We start from the raw sequence: 27,725 nt of genomic DNA, 5'->3' as shown, positions 1-27,725 counted from the left end.
ATTAAGTCATACATCTGAGATCCCATCTGATGTAAGTTCTCATTTCTGTATTATTCAAGAACTACTAAAAAGGATAATGGCTAGGCTCTAATGCTTATATCAAATATCACTTGTTAAAACAGGGTGGTACCCTAGCCTCAATGGGTGGAAGAGCACTAGTCCAGTTCTGTGCTTTCCTATTTGCATGGCATGTTCAAGTGTTTTATATACTAGGGGATTACCCAGCTAAGTAATTGAAAGCATTGGAGGCCTCACTGACTGAATTTTAAATTAATTCCACTATATTGATGATTACTGCGATACTTGATTAAAAAAGGTATTCATCCTTTATACCAGTTGTTGCCACCTTCCCTTGATGATTTAAGGCCTACATTAAAACATAAAAAGCAAAGAATTTTAATTCAGTTTCTATACTGATAAGTCACAATCTAAGATTTCTTATTAGTATATGTAATTTTTTCTTCTTTATAGGAGTAGGATTTTTCTTCACTTTCCATAGGATTTTTTTTCTGCTGAAAATCACTTTAGAAAAGCAATGCTCTATAAAGAATATTATTAAAATATCTACAGTGAGATTTTACTCCTCCTTATTTTGAGTCTAACTTATTATGACAACCATTTGATGCTGAGTCTCCAGTTGGATCCCACTTGAATCCTGTATTTGTTGATGATTTAGCAAAGAAAATAAAAAGAGATTTAAGGAAGATGAAATGGAAACTTGATAAACTTCATTGAAGGAAAATATCTTTTTCCTTGGCTTTTTAGAATCTTGATCTTTGTGAGTCTGGACTATGGTTAGAGAAATGCCACAGTGGAGGGTGGGTGCATTGACGTCTGATTAACACTCTGCTGTATAATTTAGACAAATCATTTAGTCTGTGATTCAGTTGCAGCCATTATAAAATCTGATTTTTAATCTTTCTTTTATTTGAAAGCAGGAGACTGATCTTGAAGTCCCTGTGACAGTAAGATCAAAGAACTTTCCCTTTGCTCTTTGTAGCATTCTCTAAACTTGACAACTATTCATCAAAACGTCAAGAATATGGAGTTAGGGTTTGAATGCAGCATAAGTTTCTCTTAGTACCTTCATGGGGTTGTTTAGATCATATTTTTAAAAACCAACAAATGGAAAAGAAGTTCTATTGGGGGAAAAGTTGAAATTAAACTTAGCCTGTATTAAAACAGCATAAATTTATTCGTTTGTTCATTCAACAGTTATTTATTGAACATTTAGTATGTGCTGAGGTTACAAAAGTGAGCAAACCACACGTGAAACCTGCCTTCATAGCACATCACAGTGGTTAAGGAAAAAAGAAACATGAAGCCAGAATTAAACAATATTTGGCTTACAGTAAATGAGAACTGTTAAGCACTCTAAGCTGTATAACTTTTCTTTTTTAAGGCTTGCACAAATATAACTGGAAATCAAATTGTTTACAAATAAGCCTAATGAGCACCCAGGCTTTTCTCTGGAAAATAAGGATAGTAGACATACTGTAAGAAAAAACACAGGAAAGTAGAAGACAGATCAACAGAAAACACTGGAATTTATTGAGTCTCCTGGTATTTTCTTGTTTGAAAATTTATGACCGATGAATAGGAGTCATCATTTAGCATGACCTTTGTGACAATCATAGGAAGTTTGCCATGCAAACCATAAAAGTGGTTGGCATTGTTAGGTAAAGCTTGTAATGGAGCAGCGTGGTTTAGCTGAGTGAATTTCTTTTTTTGGCACTGAACAATTTCTATAGTTGAACTTTCACACTAGTTCATTAACTGGAATCACTTTTATCAAACAAACATTAAAATATTGTGTATTTAAACATAGTGCATTTTTGCTCATATCTCAGAGGCATTTTCCAAACCTTTTATGGGAACCTTTGACCACTACATGGACCATACAATTGGCTCTATTAATACTTAAGGCACCAGTGTGGCAAATGCATGTCAACAAGTTATTTGGGTTTCTATGTAAGTCTGTTAGGGATCTTTCCTAACATCAATTGATAGCTTTAAGTCTATCAGTTGCCAGAATTCAGATTCCCGAAAATCACATGACCCACTTCTTTTCTGTGTGTTATTACTAACTTGTGAAGGATTTTGAATAAAGAGAGGTGACCCTCAGGCATTTTATATGTGTTATCTCATGTAACCTTCACCCCAGTCTTATGCAATATCAATATACAGTTAACTATTTTAGAAATGAAGGAACTGAGGCTTAAACTAGTTAGGAAACAGATCAAAATGACATAGTCAGCAAGGGTAGAGCTAAGTGTGTACCCAGATCTTCTAAACTGAAGCACTGTCTTCGCCATTTCACTCTGCTTTTCATTAAGTCCATTAACCAAGAAGGTCAGAAGAGGCTGAAGTGAGGGAAACTCTCTTCCTGCTACTGAGGAACTACTAACGCCTTCTTAGACAGGTGAGGTTGAAAGAGTAAACTGGGCTAGCTAGCAGAAATGGTTACTTGGGAAGCGGAATAGAAGCCTTTAAACTGTCGCTACAGCAGGGGCCTGATAAGATCACAGCTGCTCTTCTGAAAAGTCCTCTGTCACTGCTCAACAGGAGTAAAAGTGGTGGCAGGAAATGGGAAGATGTGAGCTCTGCTCATAGCGAAGGGATTGAGACGAGATCGGGGAGGGTGCTTGGCTCGGCTCTAGCCAGTGGGTGGAACCATTTACTGAAACTGAGAATGCTAGAGAAAGAGCCACGCGGATTAGGTGTACAACATGCTTTAAGAGCTAGGAAGATTGGGGGAAGTTATGTCTGTGGCATAATTCCCTTATGTAACTTAAGAGGGAAAAGAAAGGCCAGAGAAGTGAATTACTTGACCAAACTCACTTTGCAGTGGAGCCAAGAGTAGAAACAACTCCTGTGGCCATTCTGTAACACCAAACACCGCACAGCAGATGGTTCCAAGGACTGATATTCCAGAGAAGTGCTCTGTGGATCTTCCAGCAATCTGATTTCCTTTTTGTTTAATTAATGGTCATTTCAAAGAAAATCATCTGTTCACTGGCTATTTATTTCACAATCTCTTCATTTTCTTACTCCAACATCTAAACCTTAAAAAGTCCCTAGTGTAACAAGACTCACAAGAGGACACAATTTAAAAAAAAATAACTTATTTATACATATTCCCATAAAATAAAGTTGTCAGTTTTCTCATCAAATGTATTCTTATTCTATTCCTGGGAATGGTAAGTTCAAATCTGGCCCTGAGATGGTAGAGTACCATCATGCCCATTATTAACAATAACACATCAATATATTAGCTTGGCCAAAAATTTCATTCAGGGTTTTCCATACGATGTTATGGAACATCTTACATCTTGTGGAAAAACCGAGACGAGCTTTTGGCCAACCTAATAATTTTGTAGAACTTATAAGCACTTTTTCATATTTGTCTTGATTTTTTCAATACCCTATGAAATAAGCAGAGCAGGTTTTACTGTCCTTTACAGATAACTCTCAAAGATGTTAAGTGATTTGTATAAACATCATAAAGGTGGTAAGTGGCAAACCTCAGCTTCAGGTTTCTTACAGGGGAATAGGTCTTTTGTTTTACTACGTTTATAGCCTTTCCTGCATTGGCAGAATCCTCTTTTATCTTCCTGTGAAATTACTACTATTAATAAAATTTTCTTTGAGTCTGACAACAAAGGCATATGAATTAGGGGAAATCTTTGTTATGGATGAGATTATTCTTACTGATTGATAAGGTGAATTGGTGGTTCTTTAAGGTCGTTTCCCATTGTAATACCCAAGCGTGAGCTCATCTTGGAAGGGGGGATGTGGGGCAATTCTGAGGGAAAAGGATACCCCAAAAGGGGGACCATTTTAAAGAATGAACAAAAATGCTTTTAAATCTAAGAATAAAATTCTAAACCCATGACTCCCTCAATAGTCCTTATAAGCTAAAAGAAACTAAAGATTCATAGTAATATATTAATTTATAAAATTATTAAAGATAAAATGCTTTCCTATTTTTTTATTTCATTGTCTATAATAATTTACTTTTGTTGTATATAAGATCATGAATTAGGACCTTGAAATTAGCTTCCTGATTAAAATTGACCGAGAGCTTTCTGATGATACAGTATCCAAAGTAACATGCTTATTGGGGACATGATGGAAAATGAACCAGTTTGGATCTCTTTTTGTTACTAAAGATTTTGGCTCTATAGTCTCAATGGAGAGTGATCACTTGTCATGGACCACAGGAACATTTCTTTCATCCAGTGAGGAAGATAGAATATCAGAGGTATAACAGTCAAGTGTCTGTGCTCCTACTCTGGGCAATATTAAAGTAATGCTCAAAATTCTCCAAGCCAGGCTTCAGCAATATGTGAACCGTGAACTTCCTGATGTTCAGTTGGTTTTAGAAAAGGCAGAGGAACCAGAGATCAAATTGCCAACATTCTCTGGATCATGGAAAAAGCAAGAGAGTTCGAGAAAAACATCTATTTCTGCTTTATTGACTATGCCAAAGCCTTTGACTGTGTGGATCACAAGAAACCGTGGAAAATTCTGAAAGAGATGGGAATACCAGACCACCTGATCTGCCTCTTGAGAAATCTGTATGCAGGTCAGGAAGCAACAGTTAGAACTGGACGTGGAACAACAGACTGGTTCCAAATAGGAAAAGGAGTACGTCAAGGCTATATATTGTCATCCTGCTTATTTAACTTCTATGCAGAGTACATCATGAGAAACGCTGCACTGGAAGAAACACAAGCTGGAATCAAGATTGCCGGGAGAAATATCAATAACCTCAGATATGCAGATGACACCACCCTTATGGCAGAAAGTGAAGAGGAACTAAAAAGACTTTTGATGAAAGTGAAAGTGGAGAGTGAAAAAGTTGGCTTAAAGCTCAAAATTCAGAAAATGGAGATCATGGCATCCGGTCCCATCGCGCCATGGGAAATAGATGGGGAAACAGTGGAAACAGTGTCAGACTTTATTTTGGGGGGCTCCAAAATCACTGCAGATGGTGATTGCAGCCATGAAATTAAAAGACGCTTACTTCTTGGAAGAAAAGTTATGACCAACCTAGATAGCATATTGAAAAGCAGAGACATTACTTTGCCGACTAAGGTCCATCTAGTCAAGGCTATGGTTTTTCCTGTGGTCATGTATGGATGTGAGAGTTGGACTGTGAAGAAGGCTGAGTGACCAAGAATTGATGCTTTTGAACTGTGGTGTTGGAGAAGACTCTTGAGAGTCCCTTGGACTACAAGGAGATCCAACCAGTCCATTCTGAAGGAGATCAGCCCTGGGACTTCCTTGAGAGGAATGATGCTAAAGCTGAAACTCCAGTACTTTGGCCACCTCATGCGAAGAGTTGACTCATTGGAAAAGATTCTGATGCTGGGAGGAATTGGGGGCAGGAGGAGAAGGGGATGACAGAGGATGAGATGGCTGGATGGCATCACGGACTCGATGGACCTGAGTCTGAGTGAACTCTGGGAGATGGTGATGGACAGGGAGGCCTGGCATGCTGCGATTCATGGGGTCACAAAGAGTCGGACACAACTGAGCGACTGAACTGAACTGAACTGAACTTTCCAAGACCTGTCTCCACAATGACTAATCACAGGGAAATGAATATCAGGGAATGATCTCAAACACTGGAAAATGTAATGAGATATTGATCCTGTAAGAAATTACACTTAGTGTCAGCATTTCAGCTCTCTTTGGTTTTGGAGAACTCTTAGCTTCCATTCCTAAGTTCTCACATGCTCAGGTGTAATGATTAAACTGCTGGATCACAAGCACTGTGATTCCCAGCTTTGTGTTCTGAACTCATATAATGCAAGAACCACTTTTCCTAAAGTCCCGTCACCTTTCAAAACCATGATGTATCCTTGTTATCGTCATGGTCAACTCCTTGGCCTGCTTCCTATGTTTAGTCTTAACTGTCTCTCCCCTCTATTTCTCTCCATAAATTTTACATTCCAGTCAAACCAAAAAAGAGAAAAAAAAAAAAAAAAAACCCCGAAGAGTGCCACTAATGCTAGGAGATCCTTGTCAAGACACCAAACTCCATAAACCTCAGCTCTTGCTCTTTGGGGTTTGAATTTTCTTTTTAATGAAATGAAGAGGGTTAGGGTATTATTCTTTATGCTATCTTGTGAACCCGTTAATATGCCTTGTCCTGCGCTATGGCTTTGGGATACACAAAGAGAAATAAAACAAGTCCAAGCCCCAGGACCTCAAAATAAAACAATCATTTTTACTTACTTTCCTCCCTCCCTCACCACCTGTCCTTCTGGCTTGATATCTGAATTCCCATATCTCAGCTACCACATCATTTTATGCCTGGCTTCCCAAGTTAGAAACCCCCAACTCAACATGTATTATTCCTTCATTTGCCCATTGAAAACTGACTGTCAGATCCCATCAGTCCTGCCCATCTTCGTTGGCAATAACTTTAAGATCTGTGCTTTCTTTTTAACATCTTATTAATCCTGTACTAACTGAGCTGACAGCAGTACCAGATACAGAACAGAACATCCTACTGACTCCCTCAACTTGAGTCTCCCTTCTCCAGTGCATCTCTTCTTCACCATCAGAGAGGATTCACTTAGAACCAAATTAGAGCATGTCTCGGATTTGGCCATAAACAGTTCACACAGATTACATTTACAATTAAATTCAACCCCCCACCCCACCCCGTTTCTCCTTATTTCTCAAAATCCAGCTCAAATGTAATGTCTGCCAACTAGGTGTTTGCTTTCTGCGTGATTTGTACACAGAGTTTACCATGCTGGCTTAACCTAGTTTGTAATCTCTAGCCATACTGGAAACTCCTAGGTCTTATCTATCTTTCCACCCTGCTGCTGCTGCTGCTGCTGCTGCTGCTGCTAAGTCGCTTCAGTTGTGTCTGACTCTGTGCAATCCCATAGATGGCAGCCCACCAGGCTTCCCCATCCCTGGGATTCTCCAGGCAAGAACACTGGAGTGGGTTGCCATTTCCTTCTCCAATGCATGAAAGTGAGAAGTGAAAGTGAAGTTGCTCAGTCGTGGCTGACTCTTAGCAACCCCATGGACTGCAGCCTACCATCCTAGGCACCAGTCTGACAAACTGTCTTAAGGAAAACAGAAAGCATATAGAGTGTGGTTTATGATATTAGGTTGGTGAAAAAGTAAGTTTGGTTTTGTCTTGTTGAACTTTGCCATTTGATATTGGAATACATTCTTAAAATGTGGTTATGTTCTACATCATTTTAATGTGCATTTCTTGCTTTATGTTTTTTGCTAATGAATTATTACTTGCTGTTTATTTTATATGTATTTTAGACTATGGAAATGGTGTTAGACAAAGCAAATTTCAGCAGTTTTCTTATTTGAGTTCAAAATGGATTCATAAAGCAGCAGAGACAACTTGCAACAACAGCAATTCATTTGGCCCCAAAGCTGCTACTTAACATACAGTACAGAGGTGGGTCAAGAAGTTTTGCAAAGGAGATTAGAGCCTTGAAGATGAGGAGTGCAGTGGCCGGCCATTGAAAGTTGATTAAGACCAATTGAGAGGCTCATCGAAGCTGATCCTCTTAAAACTGCACCAGAAATTGCCAAAGAACTCAGCGTCAACCATTCTACAGTTCTTTAGCATTTGAAGCAAATTGGAAAGGTGAAAAAGCTCAATAAGTGGGTGCCCCATGAGCTGACCACAAATCAAACCAATACTTGTTTTGAGGTGTCATCTTCTCTTACTCTACACAACAACAATGAACCATTTCTCAATTGGATTGTGACATGTGACAAAAAGTGAATTTTGATGACCAGTTCAGTGGTTGGACTGATAAGAAGCTCTAAGGCACTTCCTAAAGCCAAACTTGCACCAAAAATGTTCGTGGTCACTGTTGGGTAGTCCGCTGCTTCTCTGATCCACTATAGCTTTCTGAATCCCAGTGAAACCATCACATCTGAGAAGTATGCTCAGCACATCAATGAGATGCACTGAAAACTGTGGTACCTGAGTTTGGCATTGGTCAACAGAAAGGGCCCAGTTCTTCTCTACAGCAACAGCTGGCTGCATGTCACACAACCAGTGCTTCAAAAGTTGAATGAGTTGGGCTACCACGTTTTACCTCTTTCACCATATTCACCTGACCTCTTGCCACCTGACTACCACTTCAAGCATCTCGACAACTTTTTGCAGGGAAAATGCTTCCACCACCAACAGGACTCAGAAAACGCTTTCCAAGAGTTCATCGAATCCCAAAGCATGGATTTTTATGCTATAGGAAGAAACAAACTTATTTCTCATTGGCAAAAATGTGTTGATTGTAATGGTTCCTATTTTGATTAATAAAAATGTGTTTGAGCCTAGTTATAATGATTTAAAATTCAGGGTCCAAAACCATAATTACTTTTGCTCCAACCTAATAGTATGCTTCAAAGGGTCCCTAAAACACCTCAAAGAAAGATATTTAACTAATTATGTTCATTTGGTATGTTAGATTACTTGAGAAGTATTGTCAAATGAGGGCTTCCCTGGTAGCTCAGACGGTAAAGAATCTGCCTGCAATGCCGGAGACCCAGCTTCAATCCCTGATTCAGGAAGACCCCCTGGAGAAGAGAATGACAACCCACTCCAATATTCTTGCTGGGAAAATCCTATGGACAGAGGAGCCTGGTGGGCTATAGTCCATGGCGTCACAAAGAGCTGGGCACTGCTGAGCAGCTAAGCACGTGAACTTTGTGAAAGACAGATTTACGTTCACTGTGGGGAGACGTTTTAATATGTTCAATATGATGGGATGCTGTAAAATAATTATGTTGTTTGCCCCCAGATATCATACGATTTGTTTTACTAAACATGATTAAATAGACTCTTCTGGGAGAGCGGCTTGAACTAAATCCCTCTAAAGTTCCAAAGGTTTATGATTCTATCAGCTGGAAGCTGGTTAGCTTTATGGATGTCAGTGTTCTCATTTGAAATTTAAGAGAGAAGGAAGAGCTCTAAGATCCCCTTAAAATTCCACAGCTTTATATTCACCATTGTCCCAAATATTCTTTTTATCTTCCTGTTATGAATACTTCTGTTCATAACATTCCTTCTCTTTCCATTTGCCTAAGTTCTTCTCTTCCCTCAAGTCCCATGTTCCTAATTGCTCTCTGCAATCTTCAAATACCTCAACCATCAGTAATTGCGCCTACCTTTTAATGTCTGCTTACTTCATTTCTAAACTATATATTTATAGCCCTCAGAATATAAACAGACTATTTTACTATGGTATTATAGAATTCTTGAGCCAGGGACCATGTTTTGTCTCTCAGTCCCTAGTAGAGAATTTCCAGTAATCACTGAATAAGTACCTAGTTGGGAGGATGGCCGTGATGTGATCCTGAGAGTATGATATTAGTATCATCTGCATGACATTCACCTAGAGGGCCTGTTATAAATGGAGCTACCTAAGCCCGCCTCTTCATTCCCCAAATCAAAGAGTTTTGGAGTGAAACCTACGCATCTGCATTATTAACAAGTTCTCCAGGTCATTTTCACACATAGCGAAGTTTAGTCTAGACGTGAGTCTGGACATACTCTAGAACCTTCAGGTTCTCTGTTATCATTCTGGTACCACTCCCACGGCATGCCTGAAATCTTCCCATCGGTTTAAGCAGGTTCTTGTCTTCAGTGGGTTGCTAGAGTCCCGGAGGACTTCTTGCTCAGCATGTTGTGTAAGAGCATCTTGGATATTCGTTAAAAGCTGTGTCTGCAGTCCTGAAAAAGTAGCCCCTCTCTATGACTGTTAGTGAATCCTTGGCTCTTAAAGGTTCCCCAAATCTCCTGTCTCCTTGCTTTGAGGCTTTTGAAGAGGAGTTATTGACCAAAGCTCCCAGCTGCCTTGAATAAGAGTGGACATAAGACACGAATGTGGTTGGTACTTCTCAGGTAAAACTAAATGTCTTACACTTACTGATCTGTAGTAAGTACCTATAAGAGTGGGCTTCCCAGGTGGCACTAGTGGTAAAGAAACTCTGCCAGTGTAGGAGACATAAGAGATGTGGCTTCCACCGCTGGGTCGGGAAGATCCCCTGGAGGAGGGCACGGCAAGTCACTCCAGTGTTCTTGCCTGGAGAAGCCCATGGACAGAGGAGCCTGGTGGGCTACAGTCCATAGGGTTGCAAAGAGTGGGACACAACTGAAGCAACTTAGCACGTATGCACACACACCTGTAACAGTGCTAGGTGCTTCCAAATGCTCTAACTTAATTCCCTCCCCCCCCCCCCACTCCCACCATGTCCATCAGGTAGATATTCTCAGGTTGCAGGTAAGGAAGCTTAGGTTCAGAGAGGTTACACATCTGTTGTCTATCTAAATAAATAATCAGACTGTGAACTCTTCGACACAAATTATTGGTTTTCTTCATCTTTGAATGTTCACCAACTCGCCCCATGTCTGGATGTTTAGAAAACTCAGTCGTTTAAATGAATACCTAGTTGAAGACGTCCGTTCTGGTTTTCCAGCTAGTAAATGTCAACTCTGTTTAAGTCCAAAGCCAGTTCTCCTCCTCCCAGTCCCTGTGCTCCTCTAGGAACTGCGGAAGCCCCTTTTCTGACTGAGGCAGTGCCACGGTGAGTGGTGCTGCTGCTGCTGCTGCTGCTGCTAAGTCGCTTCAGTCGTGTTCGACTCTGTGCGACCCCATAGACGGCAGCCCACCAGGCTCCCCCGTCCCTGGGATTCTCCAGGCAAGAACACTGAAGTGGGTTGCCATTTCCCTCTCCAATGCATGAAAGTGAAAAGTGAAAGTGAAGTCGCGCAGTCGTGTCGACTCCTAGCGACGCCATGGACTGCAGCCCGCCAGGCTCCTCCATCCGTGGGATTTTCCAGGCAGGAGTACTGGAGTGGGGTGCCGTTGCCTTCTCCAACTGAGTGGTGCACATAAGTACAAAAATACATTCTACTCACAAAGGTGCGTATCTGCACCTTCTGTCGTGTCAGCAATTTTGTGAACATAGGGGAAAAAATCCACTTTTTTTTTTTTCCTGTTCAGGATTTCAGATGTCACACATAAAGCTGGATTTATTTAATGGTATACCCACTATTTGCACATCTTCTTGTGCCTGTTAAAATACCACAAGTCCCTTGCCTGCTGTTTGCTTATGCTAAGACTTCAGCATGAGATATGCTACTTGAGCATGCTATGTGGTGAGAAGATCCAAGTTTATTCCTAATATAACAAAGTGGAGTTTGTTTTTAGCACAAACTGAAGTTTGTTTCATTCAAGAATGCAAACTTAGTAGTTATGGAATCACACCCATGCAGATTCATTACCATTAAACTATCACATTTTCTGTTTATGTTGATTTCTAATTAATTCTCTCCTAAAAAAAAAAAAAAAAAAAAAAAAAAGAGGAATGGCTCAGCCAGACCAGAGCACATAATGATTCCCACTGTTGGATGAACACTGTTGGATCTGTCTCATGAAAAACGCTGCTATTACCACCCACTAACTCATCAACAGGTCCTAGCTCTCTACAGAATCTGGGTCTCCGTTACCCCCATCCAGGCCGTCTTGTCCTCTATTCACCTCCATTGGGAACATAGCCACTTGGAGAAGGGGAAGCTCTCCCGCTCTTAGCAACAGCTGGAGATGTTGATTCAGTACCTTATGTATTACACCCATAGCAGAGTGCATTAACTTTATGACAGATTTTCTACGTGTAGTTAAGGAGAAAAAAATTCCACTATTTTTGATTCTACAAATGCCTTTTGTTGCAGTTTCAGCATCAACTACAGCTATTGGTAGGTCACATGAAAACTAATATGGTTTTCACTGCATTTGAAGAATCAACTTTGGAATTAGCCCTTAGGTTATTTAATTCATAATAATAGTGGGATTCTAAAAGGAAGGTTAGATCATAAGTGAAAACGATAATGTTGTTGTTCTAAATTAGACTGTGTCAGTATGTGTCACTAATGGCAAGAATTCAGAAAAACACACAAAAAAAGATTATATGCAAGGTTGCAGAATGTTTTACTTTTTTAGAGTTTGATTTTATGGCATCTTATATATTTCATAACATTTTTGTTTCTCCTCACCACTACCAAGGCCCCCTCCCCTTCCCCCCACACACACTCCAGTACAGTAGAATGAAAATGTAAAAGCCCAAAGAAAACTAAAGTTACTGCTATAGAGAGATGGGAGAAACAAAAATGAAATAAATCTTCCCAAGAGCAAAGTACAGGCAGAACAATGTACAGGAGATTGGAATCTGAGTGTAAATTCCTAAGTTATGTCTAGTTAAAACATTATCCTTTAATATAAAACTTAGTAAGAAAACCTGTGTTTGTGGAACACAAGATGTTGGTTCTGTTCTATAACCTATAAAATTAGCAAAAAATTAAAGTGGATGACTAAATCAGGCAAAAATGTGTTCTTTCCTTTCCTTCTGATATTTACTTAGCAATGCATAGTCTAAAGGGTCTCGGTAAACAATCTGAGCTGCTTACTTTGGTCATTAAGGGTGTGTAGGATCTGGCTTTAGCCTCCTTTCCTAGCCTTGTCTCATACCAGTCACAGCACTGCACCCTCTTTGGTTTCCCCTTGGCTAGTCCTTGTGCCCTGTTCTTGCCCACAGCCTTTGTGCTGACTGAGGCTCCACCTGGGGTACTGGCCCTCAGGTTTTCAGGGCTGAGTCCTTCTCATCCTCCCGGTTTACTAAAGGGTAAACTTCTTAAAGAGGCCTTTCCTGAACACCGTATTTAAAGTAGATTCCCAGAGTTATTTTCTGCTTTATCCACCTGTTTACTTCCTTCACAACACTCATCACAATCTTTGAGCATTTAATTCTTTGTTGACTTGCTTATTAACTGATTAACAACATGAGATTGGGAGCCAGATGTCTTATTCGCGCCTATGGTTTCTGCACCGTGTGTAGTGTTGGGCACATAGAAGTTATCCGAAAATTTTGTTAAAACCCTTAACACTGATCTCCACTATATACATGTGTATATAATATCAGATATATGTATATATTATATATAATAACACATACATATGATATATAATGCATATATAACATATGCAATGTTATATGTAATATTTTATGTAGTACATATGTACTACATGTACTACTATATATACATATACACACACGATGTAACCTACTTTCATCTTTCACTTCTAGTTCTGATTCTATAGCCTGTGGATAGACAAAGCTCAGTCATTGGCCACCAACTTGGCATCTAGTCCCAAATATTCATCATATCTTAGATTTCGGGAAATCTATATCTGCCATCACTTGCTAGCCATGTTCTTAATATTTTGAGCTGGCTTGATTTTAGTGGAAAGTCTAGCTAATTGCTACTTAATGTTAGGTCTGTTTTATTGCTGTGGTTTTATTTTAAAGTATTTATAGAATATAAATATTAGAGTCCCTTCAGGAAATTATTATTCAGTAAGAGAAAGAGAAAGATCTTCCAAGTTTTCAAAGAAATAGTTTCCATTAAAAACAGTATGTTTCCCACATAATAACGGTGGAGTCCTCACTGGGCTATATTCAGCAGCTGGTGAATACATTCCTCTCTGAGATTGCTAGGAATTTTGTGAACCCATTGGTCTGGGCACAGACTTTCAGAGTATCAGAAGTTGATTCACTGGGATAAAAGATGTGGCGGACTCGATTATTTTAACTGCTTCATGTCAGTTAATGTCTGTAATATTGATTTAATAAAAGACCAAATAGGATGTGTGAGTGTCATGTGTCTAACACAAAAACAAGTGTACATTTGTATATTTACATAGCATAGGTGAATTTTAATTCATTTAATGATTTAAACATTGGTATACAAAAACAGTAAAATCATCAGATGATACACAGTATTTCAACAATAGAATATATATGTGTGTATAGATAAACATGTCACTCTTTCAACAAATTATTAGTCAAAAATAACAATGGATGACTATGCTAGACCTCTGTTCATCCAGATATCATTATTTAAGTATGTATGCAAATATTGTATGTATACAACTGTATACATTGTAAGCATACAAATATTTATGTATACAAGTATTGTACTTATATGTACAATAAGTAATCATATTTATTCAAGCAACTTTTGATATTTTGATGTTATACCCAATAGTCCCAAGTTGCCCAAATGGTTCTAGAGATCTTAACTGTAGTCACTTCTGCCCTAAAAGATTTAACTTAGGAATAAATAAGAAACATTGACTTTCAACATTTTCTGGGGTTGAATCAATAAAATTTGAAAGAGACTGCCAAGTTATTCAAATTTTTAGCATTAGACTTTTCTTAAAGTGAATATTGCCAAACATTCCAGAGGAACCACGGAACTTCTTTTTCTGTGACCAAAACATTGCATTAAACTTAAAAATGATTCTATAACAATCAAGTCTCAAGATATGATAGAAATTTGCTGTTCTTACTTAGGCAGGAAAAAAGTCTGCATTTTCTCTAAGTGAACTGATAACTGAAGTAAATGGTGCCTAGAAAACTTTGTGTGTGTGTGTGTGTGTGTGTGTGTGTGTGTGAGAGAGAGAGAGAGAGAGAGAGAGAGAGAGAGAGAGAGAGAGAGGGAGAGAGACTGAGCCTTGTAGCATACCAGATCCTAGTTTCCCAACTGGGGATCAAACCCATGCCCACTGCATTGGGAATGCCAAGTCTTAAGCAGCAGACCACCAGGGAAGTCCCCTAGGGAAGCCTTTATTATATTATTTTGAATGATTTATTTCATAATTAATGAAGCATCCTCAGAATGTATGTGATATAAAATCTGATCTCTTTACTATATGTTCATAGCTGCAGTTCATTTAAAATCAATTATTGGGCTTCCCTAGTGGCTCAGATGGTAAAGAATCTGCCTGCAATGCAGGACACCTGGGTTCAATCCCCGGGTTGGGAAGATCCCCCAGAGAAGGGCAAGGCAACTCTCTCCAGGCTTCAGCAGCATGTGAACTGAGAACTTCCAGATGTACAAGCTGGATTTAGAAATGGCAGAGAAACCAGAGATCAAATTGCCAACATTTGTTGGATCATAAAAAAGCAAGAGAATTCCAGAAAAATATTGGCTTCATTGACTATGTCAAAGTATTTGACTATGTGGATCACAACAAACTATGGAAAATTCTCAAAGAGATGGAAATACCAGACCACCTTACCTACCACCTGAGAAACCTGTATGCAGATCAAGAAAAAACAGAACCAAACATGGAAAACAGACTGGTTCAATATTGGGAAAGGAGTGCGTCAAGGCTGTATATTGTCACTCTGCTTATTTAACTTATATGGAGAGTACATCATATGAAGTGCTGGGCTGGATGACTCACAAGCTGGAATCAAGATTGCTGGGAGAAATATCAATAACCTCAGATATGCAGATGACACCACCCTTATGGCAGAAAGTTAAGAGGAACTAAAGAGCCCCTTGATGAAGGTAAAAAAGGAGAGGGAAAAAGCTGGCTTAAAACTCAGCATTCAAAAAATGAAGATCATGGCCTCTGGTTCCATTATTTCATGGCATATCAGTTCAGTTCAGTCGCTCAGTCTTGTCCAACTCTGCTATCCCATGGACTTCAGCACACCAGGCCTCCCTGTCCATCACCAACTCCCGGAGTTTATGAAACTCATGTCCATTGAGTCAGTGATGCCATCCAACCATCTCATCCTCCGTTGTCCCTTTCTCCTCCTGCCCTCAATCATTCCCAGCATCAGGGTCTTCAAATGAGTCAGCTCTTCTCATCAGGTGGCCAAAGTTTTCGAGTTTCAACTTCAACATCAGTCCTTCCAATGAATATTTAGGACTGATTTCCTTTAGGATGGACTAGCTGGATCTCCTTGCAGTCCAAGGTACTCTCAAGAGTCTTCTCCAACACCACAGTTCAAAAACATCAATTATTCGGTGCTCAGCTTTCTTTATAGTCCAACTCTCACATCCACACGTGACTATTGGAAAAACCATAGCCTTGACTAGATGGACCTTTGTTGTCAAAGTAATGTCTCTGCTTTTCAATATGCTGTCTAGGGTGGTCATAACTTTTCTTCCAAGGAGTAAATGTCTTTTAATTTCATGGCTGTAGTCATCATCTGCAGTGATTTTCGAGCCCTCATGGCATATAGAGGGCAAAAAAAATGGAAACAGTGAAAGACTCTTTTCTTGGGCTCCAAAATCACTATGAATGGTGACTGCAACCATGAAATTCAGACACTTGCTCCTTGGAGGAAAAGCTATGACAAACCTTGACAGCATATTTAAAAACAGAGACATTACTTTACCAACAAAGGTCTGTCTAGTCAAAGGTATGGTTTTTCCAGTAATCATGTATGGATGTGAGAGTTGGACCATAAAGAAGGCTGAGCACTGAAGAATTGATGCTTTTGAACTGTGGTGCTGGAGAAGACTCTTGAGAGTCCCTTGGGCTGCAAGAAGATCCAACCAGTCCGTCCTAAAGGAAATCAACTCTGAATATTCATTGGAAGGACTGATGCTGAAGCTCTAATACTTTGGCCACCTTATACGAAAAGCCTACTCATTGGAAAAGACCCTGATGCTGCAAAAGATAGAAGGCAGGAAGAGAAGGGGATGACAGAGGACCAGATGATTGGATGACATCACCAACTCAATGAACATGAGTTTGAGCAAACTCTGGGAGATGGTGAAGTACAGGAATACCTGTCAGGCTGCAGTTCATGGGGTTGCAAAGTCAGACAGGACTGAGTAACTGGACATGAACAACAATAATGGATTCCTTCTGTATAACAATTACAGTAGATTCCTTCTGCATAACAAATACAGATTAGTATTTGCATTGGGGCTTTAGAAGGGAATTAAAGTAAGGCAAGGGCTTCCATGGCGGCTCAGAAGTAAATAATCCCCCTGCAATGCAGGAGTTTCAGGAGACACAGGTTCAGATCCCTGGGTTGGGAAGATCCCCTGGAGGAAGGCATGGCAACTCATTCCAGTATTCTTGCCTAGAGAAGCCCATGAACAGAGGAGGCTGGTGGGCTACCGTCCCTAGGGTCATGGAAAGTTGGGCACAACTAACGCTATTTAGCATGAACACACAAAGTTGGAAAAATCGTTGACTTACACTTAAACGGTTAAAGAAACAAACTTAGATTCCAATGCTGCAGTTGGTTTTGTATATCATAAACACTAATATAAAGCGTGTATTTTTCAAATGCACAGTACTGTTTAAAACTCCATGTTCTGGATATTTTATTTAAAAAGTTGAATTGGCTCTCATGACAAGAGCCTTTAGGAATGGTTGCATCAGTTATGCATTGTAAGTTTATCAAACCAAGAAACAGTAGGAAGGTTTGTTTAACAGCTAGAGAAATTGAAGTCACTTACACAGATAGTGTCGACAGCTCAGACACTGAAAATTGGTCTGTTATGCATTAAGATATATTCGTCATAGTTAACTTTCATATACAAGTTAAGAAAAGATACTTTCTTCTTTCCCAATTTCAGGAAAAGTCATACAAATTTCACCATGTATTTGATGCATCATAACCAGAAGGTCCCGATTTAGAGTTTCCATGAATTCTGCCCATTTTTCACTTTATATTTATCCACGTTACACGTCTAAAGTTTGCTTATATGTACATAGGTTGGTTTGCTGTTGTTTAGTCTCTGAGTCATGTCCAACTCTTTTGCAACCAGAGACTGTAGCCCACAGGCTCCTCTGTCCATGGGATTTCCCAGGCAAAAATACTAGAGTACATTACCATTTCACTTCTCCAGGGGATCTTCCCAACCTAGGGATCGAACCCACATCACTTGTGTCTCCTGCATTAGCAAGTGGATTCTTCACCACTGTGCCACCTGAGAAGTCCTAAATAGATTGGTAGGTATCAAGAAGCTAAGATCTACTCTTGGATCTAAACTATTTGTCCAGTAGCTTACAGCATTTCATTGAGTTCTTAGTCTGGGGTTCCAAAATAAGTAATTGTGATAACTTCTGTCCTTACTAACAGTAATGTCCATGCTTGTATTATCTGTTTATTTACTGATTGCACTGAGTCTTTGTTGCAGTGTCCAGGCTTCTCTAGTTGTGGCATGTGGGCTCATAGTTCCTCAACCAGTGATCAAACTCAAGTCCCTTGCTTTGGAAGGCAGATTCTTAACCACTGGACCAGCTAGGGAGTCCCTCCGTGGCTAATTTAGCCTTCTGAGATGCATGCTTTGAAAGCAAAAGTGATATAGAAATACAAAGTATTACTGAAATTGTTGTTGTTTAGTAGCTAAGTTGTGTCCAACTCTTTGCAATCCCATGGACTGTAGCCCACCAGGCTCTTCTGTCCATGGGATTTCCCGGGCAAGAATAATGGAGTGGGTTGCCATTTCCTCCTCCAGGGGATTTTCCTGACCCAGGGATTGAACCCACATCTCCTGTATTGACAGGCAGATTCTTTTCCACTGAGCCACCAGGGAATCCCTATTACTAAAATTAGCTGATTATACATCTTTTTCTCTTCCTTATTTGGACTACTATTCCTTCTTTTGGCATCTTTGGCAACCTCCCCCTTTCAAGATGTCTTCTCTAATTAAAGGACTCCCACATTCATCTCTAGGAACCATCACAACATTAAGCTCCATCTACTAAGCATGACTACTTGGATATTTCACAAAATCTGCAAAATCAAAGACCCCAACCATGTTTATATTTGTAGACCTTCTTATTCTGTGTACCTTGCCCTTCCCTCTAACTGCAGGCTTTTAGTTAGTAGTCCCTTTCCATTCTGTTTACTGGCGAAAAAGCAAAACACAAGTTATTTTATGTATTCAGTCCACATTCTGTTGCTCAATATATTTGATTGATGCCACCTCCCAAGTATCCTTGGAATATGAATCCCTCCCTCACCACATTACACTACGTCTGCTGTATTTTAAGCTTTCATCTGTCTTTTTACCTTGATCATTGCTTTAGTCTTCTAGTTTCCATGCCTGCCAGGGAAATTTCCCCTCTATGATAACACAGATGTGGTTATATCACTCACCAGGTATAAGTCCTCCAAGTCTACAGAATAATTTCCTTGGGAGAGCCCACAAGGGGTTTTGTAACCTAGATCTATCCTGTGCTTCAAAATTGTCTTGATATGCCTTATACCTCCATTCACTACTAGTTCAGCATCAGTTGCATGGAACTCGTGCCAGTCTCCTTGATGGAAATTAATGTGGTGTTCCCATCTCCGGCCCCACCATGGCCTCTTACATACCGCTAACTTCGATACATTTTCTAAGATTAAGTTCAAACGTTAGATATTCTTTGAAACTTCACCACCACCAATCCCTCCAGTGCTCATATAAAATAATAATACAAAACATTGTTTGAAAAGAAATGATTCAGAAATAGAAAATGAAGGTATTACAAGAGTGGGGGGGAAATGAACAGCATGACAAGTAGAGTTCTATTTTCTCTCTTAGTATTATAAGATTTTTAGGCCGAAAGGGTTGTTACTGTCAATCCAGACCAAAGTTTTCTGTGGTTTCCATATAAAAAGTAAAAACTCTTCCCTTAAGATGAAGTTTGGGAAATTTGTATCCAGTTGTGTAATACTAACTGCATAACTTGAGTGATCCTTATACAGGGTTCAAGAAAGCAAAATGTCATGATACTCAACTATAAAAGAATCTAGAATCATAGAATCTGAACTTTGTAGTCTCTATTTTTTTCTTACTTTCCACAGCATAATACTTAACCCCTCCTGAATAAGTAAAGTTTGCCATTATTTGTAGCTGCCCATGTTCAAAATTCTCTGATTGAAAACAAACAGGTATTTTCTTTGCCAGTTAGAACAATTACATCTTTGATTTTTCAAAACTATGTTGTCAGAACCTTGCAAAAGCAGATCAAAGTTGTAGGTATTAAACCTCATAATTAGAAAATATCCTAAATGGCTTCGCCAAAGTAATTAACACAGTGTGATAGTGGAGTGAAGAAAATTGGGGGAAAGAACACTATTTTGTCAAAAGCTTTTGTCTCAAAAGAGCAAAATATGGGGAAAAAAAGAGTAATTGTAGTACCATGTGTGAGTCGAATGTGCTACAGTTCATCAGTAAAAGTTTTAAAGAGGGAGTTGAGCGAGATCACTGTAGCACATTTCATAATTTGGGGCTAAATTGTTAATCCTGGGATGCATACAGAGATCTCTCTTCCAGAAGTTTCCAGACATTCAAAACCCAAATTTTTAAATAAAATATATTTCAAGGTATATCCATTTTTGAGGCTCAGATCATGTAAATCATGTTTATTTTTTGTAACTATTTAACCTTATAATTGACAAAAGTTTCAAGGGGCTTAAACTTACACTTGTGTTCCTTCAAGCAACTGTGTCTCAGAGACAGAGAGACACATTGACGTGGACCAATCCAGTCCATCTTCATTGAAATACAGTCACTTGCTTCCCTGAGCTTGAAATGACTTTCTTTCAAACTGAGGTCTATTTTTCCAGGGATAATTTTTATGAAAGGTTTTACAGGTTTTTACCTACAACTATCACTTTTTGAAATGGATCAGTTTGATTCCAAACACATGGAGTTTTCACCCCCTTTCTTTTTTAGGGTCTTTCCCTGATTAAAATATGTACACATTTTCTGTAAGTCTCCAATACTGGAGTTACTGGCATGAAAAATGACTCTGTTCCTTGGAAGGCAGTATTCGCTTACAAGTCCCCCAGGTCCTGTAATGTCTAAACCTCCTGTGCCACTTTATATGTCCGCCCCACCCCATGGAGGAGCATGTACAGGAAAAGCAGACTTCCCTTCCCCCACACATTTCCTCAGTTTATTTACAAAATGTCTTGGAATGAGAATGAGCTGCTTGTGGTTCCTGTGGCTGATTCAGGGATGGTTTCCTCCAGGCAGAGGATGCTGGTCAACTGAATGACCTCTCAGCAGCTAACCCATGCGCCCCTGTGGTAAGGCTGATTGGGTTTATGTGTACCCCTTCTAACTAAGCCTGATGGGATTTGTTTTTGCAGTAAAGGACTTTGCAATAATCAAACATCACTGTGAAGACAGACTTAATAATTGAAGGTCCCTCCCACCACCAACAAAAGAGAGAGAGACACAGGGATGCCTTTGCACTCTTGTGCATCAGCCCTACTTCTCTTAGGGTCAGGATGATTCCCTTCTGCACTCCTAAAGGGACAGTAAAGATGTTAATATTGTATTTGAGTAGAGAATACATTAGAAGAAAAAAATCATCCCAAACACTAGCTACATGAGAGATGCCCCTCAGTCAGCAAATTCCATCTGCTCACACACAGTGTCTATAACTAGTTAATAGTCATTTAAAAAAGGTTTAAAGTTATAAAGATCTCAAGTAAACATGAATCTTCCAAATGCTTGTTTATATTTGTTCAATCTTGCTAATGAATTGTCTCACCACGTATGTTGGTGACTCTCAGAAATCTTGGAATTCTCAGGAACATGTGTAGTAGCAGCCCTTAGAATGGACTGGTCATGTCCTCACCAAATGTAGATTTCACTTAAGTAAATGAAAGATGAGGGCACAAAAACTATGACTTCTCTCCTAACAGATCAAATATTGAACACAACTTATAATAAATATTATTATGATCCACGTGGAACTACTGGTAAGGTAAATCATTTTCACCATTATATAAACTTCAGCTGGTAAATATCATGTGAGCAGAAATGATTCAGGAAAGCATTGGCAAGGAGTGAGGTGCTAAATCGCTACAGAGCTTCAGAGTCAATTTGCTTTGAATCAAAGAGTAAAATTGTGTTTTCTAATACACCAGAGTTTGAAAAAGATATCCTAGAAAGTAATGTTCCTTCTCCAGTTAATTCCCAATCTATGTTGTCATCCTTATTTGAAGACATTAGATACATCCACCACATACATGAAAAGCAAAACTAATATGTACTGATTTCAATGAAAGAGCACAAAATTCTCATCTCTAATCTACTGGGACACTAGTTCAGTAAGCATACTTCCACTTGATTTATATTATCTATAAATATTTTGAGGCAGTATATTCTTATTTTTCAAATGCTCACATTTTTAAAACTTTGAAAGTAAATACAATGTATGTATCTATTCAAGGGAAACACCAGATCACAGAAAAGAGAGGGAAAAATTCTGAACTCATTCACCCATTACCACCAAATTGCAAGCTAATAAAAGAACATGTGTATCCTGCCCAGAGAACGTCATTGAACTTCTATATTTATGATTTAACTGTTATTTTTGTCTTTCTACATTTGTCCCCCCAGTGCATCCTAACGTCAGTCAAGGCTGCCAAGGAGGCTGTGCAACGTGTTCAGATTACAATGGCTGTTTGTCATGTAAGCCCAAACTATTTTTTGTTCTGGAAAGAATTGGCATGAAGCAGATTGGAGTGTGTCTCTCTTCATGTCCAAGTGGATATTATGGAACCCGATATCCAGATATAAATAAGTGTACAAGTAAGTGCCTAAACAAAATTATGTTTTTATCTCATCCTTGGGGGATGGCATCACTGACTCGATGGACATGAGTTTGAGCAAGCTCTGGGAGTAGGTGATGGACAGGGAAGCCTGGCGTGCTGCAGTCCACAGGGTCGCAAAGAGTCAGACAGGGCTGAGCAACTGAACTGAACTGACTGGGGGTACTTTCCAGATATGAAACGGCCTCTAGCATTTTTGTAATATTCAATGTTAAGTAAATAATAGTCTTTACCTGACAATTAGACTAAACCATACTTGAACTTAGCCCTCAGGGCAGGAAAATTTTCACTACTCTAAAAAATATTCCAGTTTTGAGAGGTGTTTTTTGTTGTTGGTTTTTTTTTTTTTTTCATTGTAAAAAACAAAACTGAGAATGTGGTGATTATTCATTGAACCTGTATAAGAATATGGCAAGCACCAATGCCATCTGCGGTCCCACTGCTATCACGGAATCCAAGTATTTAATGACTCAGTAATTCAGCTATTCTTGCTTCAAAAAGGATTCCATTACAACAACTGAAATATTGACTTATCAGTTGGAATTAAGTGTTGGAAACACTCTCAGATCACCTCTCTTGTAGACCCTGAAAGTCTTCTCTCCACACTGTAGACTGAGGAACCTTTCAAAACATGAATTAGCACACGGCACTTCTCCAGCATACACCACATGTGGCCCTGTTTTTCCTCTCCAAATTCCCTCCTATGACTGCCCCTCAATCACTTTGCACAAACTTCACCGGTCTGCTTGCAGGATTTTCTCACCTCAAGGCTTTTGAAATCATTGTTCCACACTCCCTGTCTGGTAGTTTGGAAAGCTCTTTGCCCACACCTTCACTTGGCTGGCTCTCTCCTTTCACTTAAGATGCTGCTCAGATGTCATCTTCTCAGAGAGGCGTTCCATGACTATCTTATCCAAAATAATCAACCTCTTCCCCTTACCAGTCATTTTTCGTATCTTCTTCCTACCTTTTATGTGTGTCTTAATTTTTTTTTCTAGAGCACTTGTCACTCTGGAAGAAGTCTGAAACAGACTGCCTAGTTTCAAAGACCACTGTGTTCCACGGTCTTGAGTTAATGACACAACCTTTTTGAGCCGTAGTTCCCTTATCTGTAAAATGAGAGAATAGGGGCTACCTCACTGGGCTGTTGTAAGGTTTAAATGACTTAATATTGTAAAATACTTGTAGCAGTGTGTGACCCACAGTAATCACCATGTAAGGGTCAACTATCATTATTGATCTCCTCTCCCTTCTTAGAATATAAGCATCATGGAGAATAGACTTTCCCTCTCTTTTATTTGCTGCCATCAACCTGTATCTAGAATGGTGCTTGGCACACAATGGGCAATCAAATATTTGGTGAACGAACAAAGAAATCTCAAGAGCGGCGTGAAGGCAATATTGTAGAACATTCCATGAAAGTTCTAATAAAACATTTTTACTATCATTTAGTAGAAGTAGACATGCAGTCTTATAAGCATTCTTGTCAAAATTTTTTTTCACAAGGCAATAAGAACAACAATTTTGAAATCAATGACTGATGTACATCAACTAAATGATTATGGAGGAATCCTGAATTCTGTTTGGCAAAATAGTTTTGAGGCTGTGTGTTTAACACACAAGTTGCAGGTGCCAGTGTTGGAAGCATACAGAACTGGACCCACAAAATAAAATAGTTAACTCACAATAATGGAAGTGTATTTCTCTTTTCTTTTTTTGTTTTCAGAATGCAAAGCTGACTGTGATACCTGTTTCAACAAAAATTTCTGCACAAAGTGTAAAAGTGGATTTTACTTACACCTTGGAAAGTGCCTTGACAATTGCCCAGAAGGGTTGGAAGCCAATAACCACACCATGGAGTGCGTCAGTATTGGTGAGGACTTAGGAGATTTAAGAAACATCAGAGCTGATAGCATCAGTCTCCGTGGAAGTGCTGCTCAGAATCCTGCCTCACAAGAACCTGAGGGGTTCCTCTTAGAGGCTCACTCCCTCCTGTACAAAGATAACATCCTAACAGGCCTTACTCAACATGTATTACAGTAAATTTAACACCTGTGGTTGCCCCGTTATTTGTTAGGAACTGTCGACAACTCTTTCAACTATTGTGATATAGACTTATTTTGTATCATTATTTAATGAAGTTTTACTTATAGCAATGTATAAGTATACACACACATACTTCCATATATATGTGTGTGTGTGTTACAAATTTAATCTTGAACTACACGTCCAACTTAGGTTAAGAGTTTCCACCTGGGTCTAATGTCAACCAGTGACCAAAGTTATTTTCCAAAAGGAGGAAACATATTCTCTGGATCCAGCCCATTAATACTCAGTAAATGGATCAAAGATTTAAAGAACTGGATACGATAAATCACATTTTTAAAAATCACACTTTTTTCTCTCATACTACTTTGCTGAAATTCTCTGCTTGCACAGGTATTCAGAGACAAGAAGAGGATTTGGGGCTTACTCAAACTGACAGACGGACACAGTCCCAGGGTCTGATTAATTGCAGGCTGAGTTTCTTGGAGGGGAGGTTCCTCAGACAAGTTGTTTGTCTAAATAACGGATCACTGTCAGGCTATATTTTCCCTCTTTTAAATGGTGGGCAGCTACTACAGCTACAAGTTTGATGAACAGTTGGGGAGCAGATGCTCAACCAAATGGGGAAACAGCATACTAAATCTCAGAATCCCCTGGGCAAGGGCTGCAGGAACCTTTGATGCTTCAGCGATGTTGGCATATGCACACCAGTGTCCCCTTGATTCAGTACAAGATAGTCTCCAGGACACGCCTGGGGTCCCCACAGACAGATCCATTAGAGTCTAAAGTACTGGAGTAATAACTCTAAAGTGGCGCTTTAACCATTTCAGATCCATAGGAGACTTTTATTTCTAAACAAAGTTTGTGTACGAATGAAACAAACAGATGATATTTTAAAGAGAATTTCAGAAGCATCTGGGAAACAACTTTCCTGAAACAGCTCATGGCTCAATTTGGTTGGGTCTTTATTTTTTTCCCTCTAGTCAAGAAAAACAGAAAAATAACTTAGAAATTGAGTAAAAGGTACATGAGAATGCACTTCACATTTGTCTCTCTGTAGGTCCTGAGGGCTGATGATTAGAGGTAATAACTTCCAAACTGTGGAGAAAATAGGAAACAGTTCTGTGGAATATTCAAGGACAGAAATTCAGAATGAGTTTTGGAAAGTTAGTGGTGTTGCTCTACCTAGGAAAGGGGTAAATGTTTAAGACTTTATCAGTTGTAGAAGGTGTAGCATCAGTCCTTCAAAGGCCATTCATCTTAAATCTGTTAATGCTTTCCTATCAGAGAGAGCATTTAACATCTGACTGTGGGATTAGCTGTTAAAGCTTCCTGGTAATTTATGCAAAGTAATTTACATAAAGATTGGTAACACAATTAAATTTAAGAAATGTATATATTTTAGAATAGGGGTTAGCAATCTAATGGCAACCCACTCCAGTACTCTTGCCTGGAGAATCCCATGGAGGGAGGAGCCTGGTAGGCTACAGTCCATGGGGTCACAAAGAGTTGGACACAACTGAGTGACTTCACTTCACTTAGCAATCTAAAAGCCATCTGGTGAATCTGGCTTCTCGAATAGATCGGTATAAATCAGGGGTCCCCAATTTCTGGGGTCTAATGCCTGATGATCTGAGGTGGCACTGATGTAATAATAATAGGAATAAAGAGAAAAAAAAAAAAAGTAATGCACTTGAATCATCCCAAAACCATTCCCTAACCCCTGGCCCATGGGAAAATCGTCTTTTGTGAAATAGATCCCTGGTGCCAAAAAGGCTGGGGACTGCTGGAATTGACCTCTGACATAGGAATAGGCAAATCAGCTGCTTTAGTCCTCAGCTGGCTTTTGTTGCTTGCTCCCTGAGGCATGCCTCCGATTGCATGCTATCTGGCCTACAAGCAGTGTGTTGGCCGTGCCCATGCGTTTACCTCAGAATTTCATGAAAAATGGTAACCTGCTTGATGATCACAAAGAGCTGTTAAAGGCTGTTCCTTTAACAAATCTGAAAACTAGAACCCAGCGAGCTGAAGCAGTGATCCCGAGGACGCAATGCGAATTACTGTCATGGCTATAATTAGTACCTTGACTCTGGCTCTCTAGGACAGAGGTTGAGGGATGTGTCTCATCTCTCCCTTTGCTAAAATCTGCACCATATGACTTGTGTCTTAGGTAGATTTTAAATGGAGAGAGCACGTCATAAACTGAGAAAACACTACCCTCATACAGAGCTAGGGTGAAAGACTTACGTCATAACACATCCACTTCTCGTGGATGGCAGGTCAAATTAAGCAAAAATGTCAAATGAACCCAATCTTTCAGTAGGCCTATTACTTACCCTTTGTGCTCCAAATATTTGCCTCTTTTCTGCACTGTCATTCTGCCACTGGCATCGCTCTTCTTAGACAGCTGGTGTTCAAGTAGTCATAGAAGGAAAGCACCTAGCTCCAAACAGTGAGCAGTGAAGGATATGGCCTTGCTGCATTCCCTCTGGAGCTATGGAGTCAGACAACAAGAATGAGACGTGAATAATGTTGTAAGACCATTACTAGGGAAACATTCAGTTGAACTTTTCTCCATTTCAAGAATCCTTTTTACAGCATTCCAGGCTGGTGATTCAACCACACCATGACCACTTCCGGGGACAAGGAGCTAATTACATCTTTGAGACACTTGTTTCATTAGTGAACAGTCAAACGTTTCCAATGTTAAGATTATTCTTAATGGAGACTATAGAAGAAAGGCAGAGTTGAGCAGTCCTGTTTTTTTCCTTAATTACCTCTTAACCAAATAGTGCCCCAGACCTACACTGTTCATTTAATCATCTGAATATTACTTAAATCACCCTTTTTGTTGTCTTTACATGTTCAACAAAGTTGCTGTTTTTTCCAAAAATACTTTTTGCACACAAATATTAAAGGCTCATTTCTTATTCTCTCAATATTTTTAAACTATCTTATTGTATTAGAGCCCTTTATTGTGTGAACTCGTTAGTTATGACTATTTTTCCTCCTCCTTCTTCAATGGAATAATATAAGGCTGTCAGTAAAATTTCACTTTTAGAACCATTTGTCATCTGACTGAAGCTACCTATGTTGTAATTTTTAAAATCTGTTTCTCTGAAGTCTAGATATGCTTTTTCCTAGAGCATCTTTGCTCTTATACAAAAGCACTACAGTTTGGGTCATTTCCACATCATATAATTTTTTTTTTTTCTAATTTAGTACTCATAGTTCTGGCA

The 27,725-nt window shown here is 39.3% G+C and overlaps 1 protein-coding gene across 1 annotated transcript in view; it reads left to right on the top strand.

The window, feature by feature from the left end:
- Window positions 1–27,725, top strand: part of RSPO3 (R-spondin 3) — a 93,732-nt gene that overhangs the window by 16,546 nt on the left and 49,461 nt on the right. Inside the window, exons 2-3 of the mRNA XM_005684479.2 lie at window positions 22,229–22,420; window positions 24,167–24,313. Of these exons, the coding sequence (XP_005684536.1) occupies window positions 22,229–22,420; window positions 24,167–24,313 (339 nt within the window). The remainder of the gene's footprint in view (window positions 1–22,228; window positions 22,421–24,166; window positions 24,314–27,725) is intronic.

Source organism: Capra hircus, chromosome 9, assembly GCF_001704415.2.
Source record: "Capra hircus breed San Clemente chromosome 9, ASM170441v1, whole genome shotgun sequence".
NCBI classification, from domain to species: domain Eukaryota; kingdom Metazoa; phylum Chordata; class Mammalia; order Artiodactyla; family Bovidae; genus Capra; species Capra hircus.
The sequence above is the reverse complement of the archived record's forward strand: the minus strand, read 5'-3'. Positions and strand labels throughout refer to the sequence as shown.